Raw genomic sequence first — 19,104 nt, 5'->3', positions numbered from 1 at the left:
GACCAAGGTGTAGGGGACCAATCAATATTGGATATAGCATTTATAAGAAATTATATCAAGAGAATGACCCTTGATGTGGGTAGGCTGTAATGGAGGTAAAACAAGGTCACATAGGTTAAGGAGATCCATACATTCTCGGGTGTGGACAGACTTGGAGTCTTCTAGATGTAGGTTCAGGTCACCTAGTAAGATTATATTAGGATCGTTAATACACGAGTTGGCTATAAAGTCCATAAAGGTAGAGTGGTTGAGAGTCCAGTTACGAGGGGGTCTATAAAATAGAATGCAAGTTAGGTACTCGCATAGCTTGGGGCAGTGAAGTTTTAATGAAATAATTTCAAGTTCCAGGATAGAGCTTTCAGAGATGGGTTCAGATGAGACGTTGGATCTAAGAATTAATGCTATGCCTCCTCCAATTTTGTCTTTCCTAGGCCAGTGTAGGATTTTGAATCCAGGAGGGCAAAGATCAAGAATAATGTGATCCTTGGAGTCACGGATCCATGTTTCTGTGATGAAGAGTAGGTCTAGATTATCAGACTTAATCCAGTCAGTGATAGTTTGGGCTTTATTAACCACTGATCTTGCATTAATATATCCTACCCGAACAGGTAGGTATGGATCAGTTGCATGAGATGACGGCCGAATATTTATGATTTGACTAGTTTTTATTAATTTGGTTTTAGTATTTTTAAACGTTTTTGATGCTGTGAGGTTTGTTAAGTTATCTTCTGCATTAGTTGGGACAGCAACTGTATTTAATGATGATTGGTTGAGTGTTGAAGGGTCTTTTTGATTGTTAGCAGTTCGTGATGATGTAAATATCTTGGTTGTCCTTTTGTGATAATGAAGAACTAGTATAATGTTGATATCCGAAGGTGAGGTTTTGGATGTTGCATGGATAAGAGCAAGTGAATGAATAACGAATAAAATTTTTAGGAAAATCATTTTGGTAACAGAATTTGTGGTTAGTTAAGGAATGCAGTAAATTAGTAACAAGACTGTTTGAAAAGAAGCATCAGCTAAACCAGACTGCATAAATTGTAGACAGTTTTAGATAAACAACCATCAGCATAGCAATTCAACCTCCAAGATGAAGACAGTTTTAGAAATGTACAATCATCAGCATAACAATTCAAAATATAAAACGAAGATAGTGACTATAGTACCAGTTGATATTCCTGGTGAAGGTTAGTATTAGTAACACAACTAAAGGTCTATAAAGATTAGTTTACAGTAGTACAGGACAAATGGTTGCTAGTAATGCAGGGCAAGACAGGTGACAGCAGTGCATGGCAATCAGTTGTCATCAGTGTAAGGCAAATGAGTTGTCAGCTGTGCGGGGCAAATTAGTTGACAGCAGTGCAGGGTAAATCAATAGACAACAATGAAGGGCAAATCAGTTGTCAGCAGTGCAGGGTAAATCAGTTGCCAGCAGTGCAAGGTAAATCAGTAGACAGCAGTGCAGGGCGAATCAGTTGTCAGCAGTGTAGGGCGAATCAGTTGTCAGCAGTGTAGGGCGAATCAGTTATCAGCAATGTAGGGCGAATCAGTTATCAGAAGTAGTACGAATCAGTTATCAGCAGTGTAGGGCGAATCAGTTGACAGCAGTGTAGGGCGAATCAGTTGACAGCAGTGTAGGCCAATCAGTTGACAGCAGTGCAGGACAAATCAGTAGTCCGCAGTGCAAGGCAAATCAGTTGACCGCAGTGCAAGGCAAATCAGTTGACCGCAGTGCAAGGCAAATCAGTTGACCGCAGTGCAAGGCAAATCAGTTGACCGCAGTGCAAGGCAAATCAGTTGTCAGCCATGCAGGGAAAATTAGCTGTCAGCAAGTGCAAGGCAGCTCAGTAGACAGCAGTGCAGGGCAAATCAGTTGTCATATACTTGCTATATACTTATAATAATTGTCTTAGGAGCCCAAATGTTTACGGCCCCAATACTGAGCATGGGACCTTCTTTAAGCAATTAGACCAAGTATTGTTAAAACATAAGGTGGGAGCCTTACTGATGGGAGATTTTAATCTAACGATGGACCCAAGATTAGATAATTCCACTATGGCGATACAATACACTGAACGAGATCACGAGATGTTCCACGCATTTCTTAAGTGATGGCACATGATAGATCTCTGGCGCCAAATCAACCCTACTCGCCGAAAGTATACTTATTTCTCCACTGTGCATAATTCATTTTCACGAATAGATCTATGGCTGGGGGAGGTGGGATATTCTCACAGGCTCCTCGATATTAAGACTGAGAAATGTACCTGGTCGGATCACAGCCCAGTGTTATTACAACTCAGCATGACAGGTCCCCCCAAAACCCCTCCAGAGTGGCGATTGGACGATTCTTTATCATCAGATATGTCCCACATTTTTCAGATCGAAAAACAAATTAAGAGTACATTCAATTTAATGATAATGGAGAGGTATCGCCAGGAATTTTGTGGGATGGGCTGAAGGCGGTAATGAGGGGTCACCTTATTGCACTGCGCGCTCATGTCTGAAAAACGCGGGGTCAGACGGAAGATTCCCTGCGTAGATTATCAGAGGTAGAGAGATGCTTAGGCAGGCAGCCCAACAGTCGGCCCAGTTGATAGATCAAGCGCATAAACTCCATCAGGAACTATATGATTTGCAATCACATTGTTAGTCTGAAAGATGAAAATGGGGTGTTGACTTCAGACCACCTCCACATGCAGTGGCTCTTCCAACAGTTTTATGAGAAGCTTTACACACCAGATATCGCCCCTTCAGAGGCGGATATATCTACCTTTCTAGAACACGTCCGTCTGCCTAGGCTCACCCCAGGGGCTCAGCAGTGGCTCTCTAGGTCCACTGAATTAGATGAGGTTCTCCAGGCAATTCAAGCTGTCTCTCCTGCAAAGACTCCGGGTCCAGATGGCTTCACTAATAAGTTTTATAAGGTATTTGGTTGGCTCTTAGCTCCCCTGCTATTACAGGTCTTTAACTCCTTTAGCGAGGGCCAGGATCTTCCAAAGACATGGAATTTGGCGACTATAACAGTTCTACCTAAGCCGGGTAAGGACCCATAGATATGTAGCTCATACCGCCCAATATCTCTTCTGGGGGTACATTGTAAGATTTTCACTAAAATATTAACTACACACTTACAACATTACCTCCCCCTATTAATTCATGAAGACCAGGCGGGCTTTGTTCAGGGTCACCAAACATTTGATAAAATAAGACATGCCCTACATCTTCTATATCACGCTGAATCTACACAGGTACCATTGTATATCCTGTCACTCGATGCAGAGAATGCGTTTGATAGGGTGGCCTAGTGGCCTGTGGAGGAGTGGCCTAGTGGTTAGGGTGGTGGACTTTGGTCCTGGGAAACTGAGGAACTGAGTTCGATTCCTACTTCAGGCACAGGCAGCTCCTTGTGACTCTGGGCAAGTCACTTAACCCTCCATTGCCCCAGGTACAAATAACTACCTGTATACAATATGTAAGCCGCATTGAGCCTGCCATGAGTGGGAAAGCGCGGTACAAATGTAACAAAAAATAAAATACGTTGGCCATTTATGTTTGCGGTTCTGGCGAGAGCTGGAATAGAGGGTTCCTTCCTTCAATGGCTTCATCTTATTTATATGGCCCCCTGTGCCTCTGTTCGGGTCAATGGAAGGAGGTCTACCACGTTTCCTCTGTCCCGGGGTACGAGACAGGGGTGTGCCCTCTCCCCTCTGCTTTTTGCGTTAGTGGTCGAGCCTTTGGTGGAATATATATGCACACACCCAGAGATTCAAGGAATAAGATGAGGGGGGGATTGAAACCAGAATACTGTTGTCTGCGGATGATATACTGTTAACTCTGGCGGACCTGAGTACTTCTTTTCTAGCTTTAACCTCGGTTTTATATGAATATGGTAAAATCTCAGGTTTTAAAAGTTAATATGAATAAGTCAGAAGCCTTGAACGTGTCCATTCTTGAAGATCAAGTGGCTAGATTAAAGATTGGGTTTCCTTTCAGTTGGGCGCCCAGAGGCGTTCGATACCTTGGGGTAAACTTGACAAAAAAGTTTGAGGATTTATACGAGGCAAATTTCCCGGGGAAGCTCAAGGAACTTTTCCTGGAGCTCGAGTGTTGGGAGGGCTTGACAAGGCTGTTGCATTTGTTTATGGCAATCCCTATCTTCATACCTGAAAAGTTTTTTCGGGCTTTGAGGCAGACAGTCTTTTCATTTATTTGGAAGAGGAGACCACCAAGAGTAAAGAGGGAGGTGATGTATCAATTGTGGGTGTTGGGAGGAATGGGTGTTCCTTCTTTCTGGGTCTACTATCAAGCGGCCCATCTTCGCATCTTAGCAGAATGGATGCAGAGGGCGGGTAAATTGTGGAAATCCCCTGAGCAGACTTGGTTGGACCCGATCTCATTGGTGGCAGTCCCATAGCTCCCAGACAAACTATTGGGGGAGCTGATTAGAGATATGCCACCATTGCTACAGAAACCCCTGTCAATTTGAAGGGATGTACGACGGAAGTTTTTTCCGGGCCGTATATATTTTTTGCATATGTTTATTCATTTTGCACCACAGTTCATCCCAGGGGGAGTGGCAAGTGACTATGGGCTATGGGAAAAACGGGGTCTGTGTGAACTAGCGCAGATCTGGGAAGAGGGGGAATTTATCTCATTTCAGAATATTAGTGAGGAGTATGGGATCCCTGTTTTTCAATCCTTCCAATACCACCAAGTGTGAGATTTTATCTTTAGAAAGGCTAGAGGGGATTTAAGTTTAAATGAAACAAATCTAGAAAGGGCAATGATGAGTGGGGGAGGAAGGGGGGGATTTCCATACTATATAGAGCTCTCCTCTCACATAGTAGGCCTGTATTGGTCTAATATTTTGAAATTTGTCTACAGCCTCACCAAGCTTTCATACCCTATGAAGATGGAACACTGTCTCCTACATGTTAAACCAATGGGAGTAAAGCCACATATAAATCATTTGGTTACTTTTGTTTTTGTAGCCATCAAGTTGGTGCTGGCTGCGACTTGGAAGCAGATAGCTCTACCTGGTCTTTCTGTGGTGTTTCGTAAAATGGATCATATTCATCTGATGTCTAAGTTGACAGCCATGCGAACGGGATATTTAATATCGTATCATAAGATTTGGGACACATATGTGAAATGGTCTTCCTGTCCGGACTCCTCCATTCTTCTCATATAAAAACTGTTGAGAATATGGGAGGAGATATCCTGTGGGGGGGGGGGGGGGGGGGTAGAGTTGGTTTGGGGAGGGGATTTAAACAATATATGCATAGCTTACCAATGAGAGGTTAATTGTTGAGACATGTTAAGCTATGTTTGTGGCTGATATTATGTCCACATGGACTACTTCCTGTTGTGATTTGTTGCATTTTTCAATAAAAGCTATAAAAAAAAGAAAATGCAAAAAGCATACAGGAAAGAAAACCGATTCCATGGTACAATGATACACTGAAAAGAGCTAAAAACCCAATGCAGAAGACAAGAACAAACCTGTAAAAAAAAAACAAAAATGAAAACACCATCACAGCCTGGAGGGAGGTGCGAAAAAGTACAAGAATAGCATCAGATAAGCTAAGAGGAAATTCTATAAAGAACAAGTAAGCTCAAATTACAAAGATACTAAGAAATTCTGTAAACTTGTAAATAACCTATTAAATACCAAACCTCTTACTACAGGGAATGATGACTTCCCATCAGAACATAAAATGGCCAAATATTTCAAAGAGAAAATCATCAACCCAAGGAAGAGTCTACCACAAACTTACACCAACCTTGAAAAGCTAATAGATGAACTTGATTACCCCCAAGAGGGATCACCAGCAATTGGATGACCTTTGCTCAACCTACTAACGAAACGATAACACAAGCGATAAGAAAATTCTCGACCGCACACTGCACACTTGCCCCAACTATATTATGAACGCTCCTCCAAACTGTTTCATTGACCAATTAACCTTCTATCTAAATCATGTTCCGAGGTCAGTCCCCAAAGGAAAAGGGCAACATACTTCTTACACCAATCCCAAAGGACATCAGACAAAATATCAATGACATCTCAAATTACAGACAAGTAAAATAATGGAAGGCATTGTAGCCAAGCAACTAACTAACCAAATACCTCAACAAGTTTTCTATTCTATATGAATCCCAATCAGGCTTCAGGACCAACCACAACACAGAAATGGTACTAATCACACTTAGCAAAATTCAAACATGAAATCAAAACCAGGAATAGTATCCTCTTACTACAGTTTGACATGTCCAGTGCATTTGACGTGGTTGATCATACCATCCTATAAAGAATCCTCAACAAAATAGGAATAGGAGGTAAAGTATTTGAATGGTTCAGAGGATTCCTAACCACCTGATCCTACCAAGTGAAACTAAACTCCATGATCTCCAACCCTTGGAAAATGGAATGCGGAGTACCCCAGGGTTCACCACTCTCTCCATTACTGTTCAACCTGACTATCCCCCTTACAAGATCTCTTTCCAACCAAGGTTTCAACCCTTTCATATATGCAGATGATGTTTCCATTTTTATCCCCTTCAAAAAAAGACATATCTGAAATTAATACCAAAATCACAGACAGCATAAGTCTCATGGAACTTTTGGGTATCTACTTTCAAACTAAACCTAAATAGGGAAAAAACTCACAGATTGATGCTTACATCACCATACAACACCTATCACTTTATATCCATCAATGCTATGGGAAAACCATTCCAATAGCAGATGACCTGAAGACCCTAGGAATCACCATAGATCGTGAACTATCCTTCGACAAACAGGTAAACACTACAAAGGAAATGTTTCAGGCAATGTGGAAACTCAAACGTATAAAAAATTACTTTCCATGAAACGTCTTTACCCATGCAGACTACTATAATAGAATATACGCAGGATGCAAAGAACAGACTCTAAAGAAGCTCAAAACCACACAAAATACTGCAAGACTAATCTATAGCAAAAATTGATTTGAAAATACAAGAACTCAGCACCAAAGCCTATACTGGCTACCTAGTAAATCGTGCATATCCTTCAAGATCTGTACCTTGACTTACAGAATAATCTTTGGCCTCACACCAGCCTACATGTGCAACCTAATTACCCTACCATTACACAATGCAACCAAGAATGCAAGATCATACCTAATCCTCCACTTCCTCAAATGCCAAGGCTTGAAATACAAAACCACATACACAACAAACTTCTTTTACGTCTGCACCAAAATCTGGAACTTCTTACCAAAAAACCTAAAATCTGTACACAACTACCTACAATTCAGAAAACACTTGAAAGCAGACCTCTTCAAAACACTCCTCCTACATAACAACATTTAGCCTAACAGCAAACAGACCACCACTCCTTACCCATATATCTGAACAGATCCTAAATGGACTATTCTGAATGAACTATTCTGCTACTGTTCTGTTCACAACACATTGCTTCTAATTTGTAACCTATTTTTCTATTAAGTCAATTTGTAAGCCACACTGAAACTACCACTAGGTTGGAAAATGTAGGGTATAAATGCAATAAATAAATAAATAATTACAGGAGGAGCAGAAATTTATTTTCATATATGATACTGTAACATCTAAGTGGTTATCAACAATCAGATTTCTCTGTATTTTTATAAACACAGAAAAGGGGCTTTTTATCTCTACCTTTTATTACATATCATTTTGTTTCCAAAATAATTGTCAATTTTAATATATATTTGTGTCTCAGTATTTATTTATTTTTTACTGATAAGACCATTATTTATCTACATGTTTCTATTCATATTTCTATGTTGTTGATCACATACTATAATAATACTGGTGCTTGAACACGCTTCAACATAAATTAGATGATCTAAATGATAATGCGATAACTTATAGCAAATCCAACTATTTACATATTCAATTCAGCCTGTTACAAGTAAAAACAGCACTTCCTGTATCCCATGACAATTTTTGCATCATTAAAACGCAAAAACATGACTACTGGAATACAAGGAATGCCTTTCAAATCAGAATTTCAAAAGAAAAATGCAGCTTTTTTGAATAATAATTAGCAATTCCAGGAGGGCATGTGGTACTGCATGGATCCCCACTCTTTTTTGATTGTAAACATTTTTAAATACAGTTTTTCCCACTTTTTTTGTGGGTTTTAGCGCATTTCAGGGTTGTTATCATTCATATACCCATGATACAACTATTTAAATTTTATGTTAAATGTTTTGAAGCTTTTAAAATAGGTTTACAATGGTTTATGATTGTTTTAAGCAATTTCACTGTTGAGCTGACCCAGTGGCATAGCCAGACCTGACATTCTGGCTGGGCCCAGAGCTAATATGGGTGGGCTAATTAGGTATGAGCAGTTTCTTGGGATATTACAAAATAATGCCTTAGAATTCACTTTATGATGGATTTCTAAGTATTCTACCCAATAGCTGCCCTGACTCTGGTCCTGGGGAACTGAGGAACTGAGTTTGATTCCTACTTCAGGCACAAGCAGCTCCTTGTGACTCTGGGCAAGTCACTTAACCCTCCATTGCCCCAGGTACAAATAAGTACCTGTATATAATATGTAAGCTGCATTGAGCCTGCCATGAGTGGGAAAGTCCGGGGTACACATGTAACAAAAAATAAAAATAAAATACTTACTGGGTGGGGATGGGCTAAATACATCTTTTTCTTTTTGCCCTAGGCAGTGAACAGTCTACCCACCCCCCCCCCCCCAATTCGCCCATCTAGAGTAATCAAAACGCTGGCTGATCACGGTGGTAGGTTTCTGGGTGGGGGTGGGCTCTTCACTACCTAGGGCAAAAAAGTTATATTTTAATCATTAAATACACATTTTTTGTCCTAGGCACTGGCAGTGAAGTGCTTACCCCACCCAGAAATTCCCAATAATAAATTTTAATAGTGCCCAGCTAGCTTAACTTTTAAAAAATTACATTATGTTAATAAAAAATATGTATTTATAATTTTATTACCTGGTCCTGTGGTGCTGGGCAGCTGCTTGCTGATCCATATCTCCAACCTTTTCTCGCACTAGTCAACCCCTGGCAGCAACTCTCCTCTCTCCCCTGCCCTCACCAATCTATATCCAGCAACTCTCCTCTCTCCCCTGCCCTCCCCTCCATCCATATCCAGCAACTCTCCTCTCTCCCCTGCCCTCCCCTCCATCCACGTCCAGCAACTCTCCTCTCTCTCCCCTGCCCTCCCCTCCATCCATGCCCAGCAACTCTCCTCTCTCCCCTGCCCTCCCCTCCATCCATGCCCAGCAACTCTCCTCTCTCTCCTGCCCTCCCCTCCATCCATGTTCAGCAACTCTCCTCTCTCCCCTGCCCTCCCCTCCATCCATGTCCAGCAACTCTCCTCTCTCCCCTACCCTCCCCTTCATCCATATCCAGCAACTCTCCTCTCTCCCCTACCCTCCCCTCCATCCATGTCCAGCAACTCTCCTCTCTCCCCTGCCTTCCCCTCCATGTCTAGAGATCTCTCTTCTCTCCCCTGCCCTCCCATCCATGTCCAGTGATTCTCCTATGCCCCTGTCCTCCCCTCCATGTCCAATGATTTCTCCTCTATCCCCTACCCTCCCCTTCTATCCATGTCCGATTCTCCTTTGCCCCCTGTCCTCCCCTCCATGTCCGGTGACTTGCCCCAGCCCCCCTTTTCAGTCCCTGAGTTCGAGGTGCAACCCAGCCCCACCTGCCTGCCCTCTGATGAGGTATTTCCTGTTTCCACGAGGGCAGGACACTGAGCGGGAAGGGAAGGGCTGGAGGTGAGCCGCTGCTGCGACTTAAAATAAAAGGTTTAAATGCAGGGTGGCCGCGGCAAGAATGGAAAGGAGGGCTGTCAGGGAGCTGAGGGCAGGCGGCGGTGGAAGATACAATTTTGTTCCTGGCTGTACCGGAGCCACATTGGAGGAGGAGGCAGGTGGGGAAGGTCACGGCTGGGCTCCCCAAGCCTCTAATATGGGGTGCCTATGGTCATGGGGGTCTTGAAGCAGCCATCCCTACCGTGACTCTCGATGCCGGTGCGACACTCAACGTCGATGCCGACGCCTCCAACCTTGATGACGACATGAAGGAATCGGACCTGGCTACAAAAAAGTTTCTCACGTTGAGCCTCCTGGAAAACCTGTGTCCTCTTTTTCACACGAAGGCAGAGGACACAGTTGGCAGGGCTATGGTCGGGTCCAAGGAACTGAAGACACCAAGAATGGGTGTCTTTCCCCAGATGGTCTGGTTGCACTGGGTACAACACTTGCAGCCACTGGGAGTCTTCGTGGACATAGAAGGAAAAACCGCACCAACCAAATGTAAAGACGCGATGGTGAATAAAAAAAGGGGAAAGGCACAAAAAGAAGAAACCCGACCGGGCAGACCTGAAAACCGCCCGCGTTGAAAAAGAAAACAGACATGGGGCAAACTACTAAGAAGTAGAGTTTTTTTTTTTTTTTTACAAAGAAAAACAGAGCGGGGTACAAAACCGCCAAAAAGGCACTCAAAAAGGAGAAGCCATGAAAAGCAGCTGCTCCTCATATAGAAAAAACAAAACTGAGGCAGTCGCATTCACCCAGCGGGTGGGAAGGCACTCACACATGTGTGGTGGAGCGCAGCTCGCGCTCCTTAAAGCTCTATTTTTTTCTATGGTATATTTGCTGGACCAGGCGATGTGGATCGGCGTCTACCCACTTGGGAGAATATGCAAGCCTGCTTGTCCTCGGAGAACTGTGCTTACGCTGAACATTTATACCTGTCAGTTTTCCCTCCTACCATTACCTCACTGGTAAGAACCAACCTCTCAATTCTGGGTTTCATAAAAAGGCTGCTTATTATTAAATGGCAGAGCCAACAGGAGTCCCTGTATTTTAATATTTAATATCTGTGAGAGACACTACTACTACTACTAATCATTTCTATAGCACTACTAGACATACACAGCGCTGTACACTTTACTTGTAGGTACTTTCTGTCCCTAGTGGGCTCACAATCTAAGCTTTTATACGAGGGGTAATGGAAGGTTAAGTGACTTGCCCAGGGTCACAAGGAGCTGCAGTGGGAATTGAATCCAGTTCCCCAGCTTCTCATACCTTGATCTTAAACTCTGTTCTTTAATGATAGGAGCACACATTTCAAAATAAACGGGGGTGTCAGACTCACCACAAATTACTCCTCCCTGGACACAGTCAAAGAGACTGATCAATAACAGGGGTGCTCAAGCACCCATTATATCTACAGAGTTGGCACATATGTGAACAACTTACATATCTAAGCTCATGAATGTTTTTCTATCACTGAGTACCCACAAAAAAAATCTGAACTGAGTTTTCAGGAAATTGCTAAAAGAATGTAATGTGAGCATATTTACAACGTATTTTGAGAATGTTATTTCTCATTACATACAAATGGCAACATACTTTTGAGAAATATAACATTACATAATCAACTGCACTGAAATAGTACCAACTTCTATGCAACAAAATTTCAGAAGGCTTGATGGTAAAAACAGTCAATGCTACCAGAGAATAAACATCAATCAAAATACAGCATTATCAATTAGCTTAACTATACAATATTTGTGAAAAGGCTAATTATATAGACTCTTGTGATGTAAGAAGATTTCTATATAGAATCAGAAGAATTATTTTACCTGAAAAGCACCTGTTATTAATTTTCCTGTCTGTACAATGCTAGATTAGAAGGCTTATCTATAAGGCAGTTATTAACAATTTTTTTTTAATATAGGAGTCAGCAGCTGAGCCTTTTCATCTCTCTCCCCCCCCCCCCCCCCGTGTTATTTCCACTTAAGTTCCGAGTGGAGAGGTTAACTAGGACCGAGATCCCATCTGAGTCTACCACAGCTCCTTTAGGACCTGACTTACAGCAACACAGCACAACCAATGATGGTAATGGACAATATACAATCTTCATCCGCTTTCGACCTTCAAGGTGCCTGACACACACCTACCTCATTCGACCACTATACAACCTATATTTGTTATCTACCAACTGGTGAACGCCTTTATGGTATTATGTAAGCCACATTGAGCCTGCAAATAGATGGGAAAATGTGGGGTAGAAATGTAAAAAATACATAAATAAAATAAATTTTATTTTCCCATTCTGCTGCAGGCCACTGGCAGAATTACACAGCCAGCAGTTCCTCTCCTTACCCAATCTACCCCTATCTCTCTCTTTCTCCTCCTTGTCAGCACCCAGTCTCTCTCTTATTCCTCTTATTCCTGGCCACCAGCTCTCCCCTCCTCCAACTGTCTTCTTCCTGCTAGCCCTATCACATAGAAAGATAGTCAGCTACATCCTCCCCTCACCCCAGATAGCAAAGATATTTACCTATAGTAGGTATTCTCTGAGGACAGCAGGCTTTATATTCTTACAAGTGGGTGATGCTGATCTGCATCGCCCGGTCCGGCATTTACCAAAGCTAAATCAGAGCTTTGTGGAGTTTGAGCCATGCTCCACTGCGCATACGCAAGTACCTTCCAGCCCATCTCGTGAATGCAGTCTCCTCAGTTTAATACTACAGCAAAAAATAAAGTAAAAATAACAAAGGAGACAACTACAAGGGGAGGTGGGAGGGATTGTGAGAATATAAAGCCTGCAGTCCTTTGAAAATACCTGCTACAGATAAGTATTATTGCTTTCTCCGAGGACAAGCAGACTTCTATATTCTCAACAAGTCGGGAATCCCTAGTATCCAGGCTCACCAGAAACAACAAACATCGGTCAACTGGGCCTCACAACAGCAAGGACATAACCAGGTGCGTATCTGTGTGGGGCCACAGGGGCCTGGGCCCCCGCAGATTTCGCCCTGGACTCCCCTACCGCCGTCAACCCTCCCATGCCTACCGCCGTCACCTACCCCCGCCGAGGTCCGCTTCCTCCGGTCCGGTGCCTTTAAAAATATTACTTCAGCTGGCAGGGGACCCCCAAACCCCGCCAGCCCAGCCGAGGTCTTGTTTTAAGAAGTTTTTCCATCCTCGTGCTATTGAAAACTGCCTGCCTGCATCCCTTCCAGTTTCGGACTGAGTCTGACGTCGCAGCACGTTGTACGTGCAGGACGTCAACGTGCTGCGACGTCAGACTCTTTTGCGATTCAAGATGTGCAAGCTTCTTTTGCCAGGATGGGCATGAGGTAGGGAAAGAATGTTGGCAAGACAATCGACTGGTTCAGATGGAATTCTGACACCACTTTCGGAAGGAATTTAGGGTGCATGCGGATGACTACTCCATTGTGATGAAACTTAGTATAAGATGCACCCACCACTAAGGCTTGAAGCTCACCGACCCTACGAGCAGAAGTAACAGCCACCAAGAAAATGAACTTCCAGGTCAAGTACTTCAGATGGAAGGAATTCAAAGGCTTGAAAGGAGCTTTTTTATCAGCTGGTTGAGATCCCATGACACTGGTGAAGGTTTGACAGGGGGCTTTGACATAGTAACATAGTAGATGATGGCAGAAAAAGACCTTCATGGTCCATCCAGTCTGTCCAACAAGATAAATTCATATGTGCTACTTTTTGTGTATACCTTACCTTGATTTGTACCTGTCCTTTTCAGGGCACAGACAGCGTAAGTCTGCCCAGCACTATCCCCGCCTCCCAACCACCAGTCCCGCCTCCCACCACCAGCTCTGGCACAGACCGTATAAGTCTGCCCAACACCATCTCGCCTCCCGCCATCAGCTCTGCCACCCAATCTCGGCTAAGCTCCTTAGGATCCTTTCCTTCTGAACAGGGGGCTTTGACAAAAGCAAGCCTCTCAAGAAGCGAACAACTAGAGGCTGTGCAGAAATGGACTTACTTTCTACATGTTGAAGATAAACACTAATTGCACTAAGATGAACCCTCAAGGAGTTGGTGAGAAGACTATAAGTGTAGACGGTATTCAAGCAGGGTCTGTGTAGCACAAGTAAGGGGATCTAGGGCCTTGCTCTCAAACCAGACAGTAAACCTCCTCCATTTAAATGAATACCACCACTTAGTGGAATCTTTCCTGAAAGCCAGCAAGACCTGGGAGATACCCACCGAGAGACCCAACAAAGTAAATTCTAGGCTCTCAACACCCAAGCTGTGAGAGCCAGTGTCTGGAGGTTGGGAAGTAAATGTGATCCCTTGTTCTGAGTGATGAGGGTTGGAAAGCGATGGCCACAAATGCTCGCAGTCTAAGCAAGAAAGTTCATGACCTTCAAGCCCTGATGTTGGAGGCAGACTTAGATGTTGTTGCAATCACGGCGACATGGCTTAATGGTTCCCATGAATGGGATGCAAACGTACCAGGCTATAATCTATTTAGGAAGGATAGAGAGGGTCGTAAAGGTGGAAGAGTAGCTCTATATGTGAGAAATATCACAGCGACCGAAATGACAGGGACCTGGGGAAAGGAAGAAGCGATATAGATCACCTTAAAAAGAGATTACAGAACCTCTGTACATGTGGGTGTTGTCTACAGACCTCCGACACAATTGGAGGAATTAGATAAAGACCTGATAGCAGATATTCAAAAGTTGGGAAACAAGAGAGAGGTGCTGTTGCTGGGAGATTTCAATCTGCCGGATGTAGATTGGAAGAGTCCGTCTGCGGAATTGGAAATAAGTAGAGAGATCGTGGATGCTTTTCAAAGTGTTTTGCTCAGACAAATGGTGACGGAACCCACGAGGGAGGGAGCGACGCTGGATCTGGTGCTCACAAATGGGGATAGCGTGTCAAATATCCGAGTGGGTGCCCACCTGGGCAGCAGTGACCATCAAACGGTTTGGTTTGATATAACGGCTAAAGTGGAGAGCGGCCACTCAAAACTCAAAGTCCTGGATTTCAAGCGTGCTGACTTTAGTAAAATGGGGGAATACCTGAGAAAGGAGATGATGGGCTGGGAGGAAGTACAAGAAGTGGAAGGACAGTGGTCCAGGCTGAAAGAAGCTATAAATAGGGCCACAAACCTTTATGTAAGGTAAGTAAATAAAAGCAAGAGAAAATGGATGGTTCTCCAAGCAATTGGCTGAGAAAATAAAGGCTAAAGAATTGGCGTTCCAGAAACACAGAAAAACTCAAGAAAAGGAACAAGGGGAGGAATACCGGATGAAACTGAAAGAAGCCAAGAGAGAGATACGTCTGGCGAAAGCGCAAGTGGAAGAACAAATGGCTAGAAATGTAAGAAGGAGTGACAAAAATTTCTTCAGGTATATTAGTGAAAGGAGAATGACTAAAAAGGGAATTGTGAGACTAAAAGATACTGTGAACCGCTATGTGGATGATGATGAAGAAAAAGCAAATTTGCTAAATAGACACTTTTGCTCTGTTTTCACAGAAGAAAATCCTGGAGAAGGACCGCAATGGACTGGGAAAAGTACAAATGAGAATGAAGTGGATAGAGCACTGTTCACGGAAGAGTGTGTGTATGAACAACTTGAAAAGCTAAAGGTGGACAAAGTCGTGGGACCGAACGGAATCCACCCCAGGATATTGAGGTAACTCAGAGAGGTTCTGGCGGGTCCAAGATTTGTTTAATATATCCTTCCAGACGGGAGAGGTTCCGAGGGATTGGAGAATGGCGGATGTGGTCCCTCTTCACAAAAATGGTGATAGGGAAGAAGCTGGAAACTACAGGCCGGTAAGCCTCACTTCGGTTATTGGAAAAGTAATGGAAGCGATGCTGAAGGAAAGGATAGTGAATTTCCTGGAAGCCAATAAGTTGCAAGATCCGAGACAACATGGTTTTACCAAAGGGAAATCGTGCCAAACAAATCTCATTGAATTCTTTGATTGGGTGACAGGAGAACTGAATCAGGGACGAGCTATAGACATAATCTACTTAGATTTCAGCAAAGCTTTTGACACGGTTCCCCACAGGAGGCTCGTAAATAAACTGGACGGGTTGAAGATAGGACCCGAAGTGGTGAACTGGATTAGGAACTGGTTGACGGACAGATGCCAGAAGGTGGTGGTTAATGGAATTCGCTTGGAGGAGGGAAAGGTGAGTAGTGGAGTGTGTCAAGGATCGGTGCTGGGGCTGATTCTGTTCAATATATTTGTGAGTGATATTGCCGAAGGGTTAGAAGGTAAAGTTTGCCTATTTGCAGATGATACTAAGATCTGTAACAGAGTGGACACCCGGGAGGGAGTGGAAAACATGGAAAAGGATCTGAGGACGCTAGAAGAATGGTCTAAGGTTTGGCAATTAAAATTCAATGCGAAGAAATGCAAAGTGATGCACTTAGGGAATAGAAATCCACCGGGAGACGTACGTGTTAGGCGGTGAGAGTCTGATAGCTACGGACGGGAGAGGGATCTTGGGGTGATAGTATCTGAGGATTTGAAGGTGACGAAACAGTGTGACAAGGCGGTGGCCGTAGCTAGAAGGTTAGGCTGTATAGAGAGAGGTGTGACCAGCAGAAGAAAGGGGGTGTTGATGCCCCTGTATAAGTAATTGGTGAGGTCCCACCTGGAGTATTGTGTTCAGTTTTGGAGGCCGTATCTTGCTAAGGATGTAAAAAGAATTGAAGCAGTGCAAAGAAAAGCTACGAGAATGGTATGGGATTTGCATTACAAGACGTATGAGGAGAGACTTGCTGACCTAAACACGTATACTCTGGAGGAAAGGAGAAACAGGGGTGATATGATACAGACGTTCAAATATTTGAAAGGTATTAATCCGCAAATGAACCTTTTCCAGAGATGCGAAGGCGTTAGAACGAGAGGACATGAAATGAGATTGAAGGGGGGCAGACTCAAGAAAAATGTCAGGAAGTATTTTTTTCATGGAGTGGTGGATGCTTGGAATGCCCTCCCCATGGGAGGTGGTGGAAAAGAAAACTGTAACGGAATTCAAACATGCGTGGGATAAACATAAAGGAATCCTGTTCAGAAGGAATGGATCCTCAGGAGCTTAGCCGAGATTGGGTGGCAGAGCAAGTGGTGGGAGGCGGGGCTGGTGGTTGGGAGGCGGGGATAGTGCTGGGCAGACTTATACGGTCTGTGCCAGAGCCGGTGGTGGGAGGCGGGACTGGTGGTTGGGAGGTGGGGATAATGCTGGGCAGACTTATACGGTCTGTGCCAGAGCCGTTGGTGGGAGGCGGGGCTTGTGGTTGGGAGGCAGGGATAGTGCTGGGCAGACTTATACGGTCTGTGCCCTGAAGAGGACAGGTACAAATCAAGGTAGCACACATGAGTTTATCTTGTTGGGCAGACTGGATGGACTGTGCAGGTCTTTTTCTGCCATCATCTACTATGTTACTATATATTGGTACCTGCATGTACCAAGACAACCGGCTCCTCCCCAGCACTATCTAAAATCATATCTAGGTGACGCGTGAGGTCAGACACCTTCGCAGCAGACAAGCAAGTGACAAGGCGATCCTCCAGTCCACCAGCCACTCAGCTGTCTACATGCCTAATAATTAAATCACCAACTACGACAGCCATCCTAACCCTTCCCTCCTGGGCAGTAGTTCCTGGAGACACATCCTTGGTGCGAGAGGACATTGTATCCCCTGGTGTGCTGGTCCTGACTACATAGCTACTTCCAGCTGCACCAGGGTAATGCTCTCCATTTAGAACGCCTCCCTCATCTGCTCTCATCTCCGGGAGATAGGATCGATCCCTCCTATGTGTCAAGCAGGGCTCCTATGAACTCCAATCGCTGGACAGGGTGGATATGGGACTTGCGGTAATTTAAAACGAACCCTAGTAGCTTGAGCACCAGAACAGTCATCCGCATTGACTCCTGAGCACCCTCCTCCAAGATGCTCTTGACCAGCCAATCATCGAGATATGGGAACACATGGACCCCCAGTCTGAGTAGCAACGATGCAACTACCGCTAGACATTTGATGAAAAACCTGGTAGCTGATGCAAGGTCAAAAGGAAACATGCGGTACTGAAAGTGATGTTTTCCCAGCCAAAACTGAAGATACTTCAAGTGGGCTGGAATATCGGGATGCCAGTATATGCATCCTTTACGTCCAGAGAGAATAGCCAATCATTTTTCTGAATCACTGGGAGAAGGGGTGCCAGGGAAACCATGCTCAACTTTTCTTAGACTAGGAATTTGTTCAAGGTCCTTAGGTCTAGGATAGGACGCATCCCTCCTGTCTTCTTCTGCACAAGAAAGTACCTGGAATTGAACACCTGTCCTTCTTCCCCTGATGGAAGGGGTTCGACCGCATGGGCCTTCAGAAGGGCGGAGAGTTCCTCTGCAAGTACCTGTCTGTGCTGGGAGCTGTACGAATGAGCTCCCGGTGGGCAATTTGGAGGTTTTAGATGTCAATTGTGGGTATATCCGAGACGGACTATTTGAAGAACCCACAGGTCTGAGGTTAAAAGAGGCCATTTTTGGTGAAAAACTTTCAGCCTCCCTCCAACCAACAAGTGGTTTGGGACAGACACTTTTACTGTGGCTATGCTCTGCTGGAGCCCATCCCTTGCTTTGAATGGGCCTTAGGTGCACACTGTTGACATGAACAAGCATGCTGGGGCCAAATGAGTAGGCTGGCGAGCCAAAGGGTTGTACCTATGCCTAGGATAGTAGTAAAACTCCTCCTTGCTGAAGAGGTTGATGCAGAAGGTGCAGTGCAGGAGAAAAGAGATGGTATCAATGTATTTTTCGATTTTGTCAGTGACCTCTTCAACCTTTTCTCTAAAAAGGTTATCTCCCTGGCAAGAGGCATTCACCAACCTCTGGTGAACAGAATGTTCCAAGTCAGAAACACGCAGCCATGAGAGTTTGCGAATTGCTGTACTTTGAGCAGAGATCCTGGATGCCACATCAAAAGTGTGTAAGTGCCCCTGGCCAAGAACTTTCGACACACCTTCTGCTGCTTAACCAACTGGCGAAAAGGCTTTGCCTGCTATGGAGAGAGCATGCCAACCTAGTCGACAGCTGGCGCACCAAGTTTCACAAAAACACTCGTGAAGAGCTGGTAAGATTGAATACAGGAAATGAGCATTGAAGCCTGTTACATCTTCCTCCCAAAATAATCCAGGGCTCTAGCTTCTCTGCCTGGGGGTGCTGAGGCATAATCCCTGGAACTCCTGGCTATTTTGAGAGCAGATTTCTCCACCATGCATTTGTG

At 44.2% G+C, this 19,104-nt stretch overlaps 1 protein-coding gene across 7 annotated transcripts in view; it reads right to left on the bottom strand.

Annotated features, from left to right (window-relative positions):
• The window catches only part of NEDD4 (NEDD4 E3 ubiquitin protein ligase), a 578,822-nt gene that overhangs the window by 265,682 nt on the left and 294,036 nt on the right, over positions 1-19,104 (bottom strand). Inside the window, exon 2 of one of the 7 annotated variants that reach the window (XM_030189074.1) lies at positions 4,121-4,158. The exons of the other annotated variants lie outside the window; for them this stretch is intronic. Coding sequence (XP_030044934.1) covers positions 4,121-4,158 — 38 coding nt within the window. The remainder of the gene's footprint in view (positions 1-4,120; positions 4,159-19,104) is intronic. 7 annotated transcript variants of the gene reach the window in all.

The sequence above is a fragment of the Microcaecilia unicolor genome, chromosome 1 (genome assembly GCF_901765095.1).
Source record: "Microcaecilia unicolor chromosome 1, aMicUni1.1, whole genome shotgun sequence".
Classification (NCBI taxonomy): Eukaryota; Metazoa; Chordata; class Amphibia; order Gymnophiona; family Siphonopidae; genus Microcaecilia; species Microcaecilia unicolor.
Note: the sequence above shows the minus strand (reverse complement) of the source record. Positions and strands in the feature narration are given on the sequence as shown.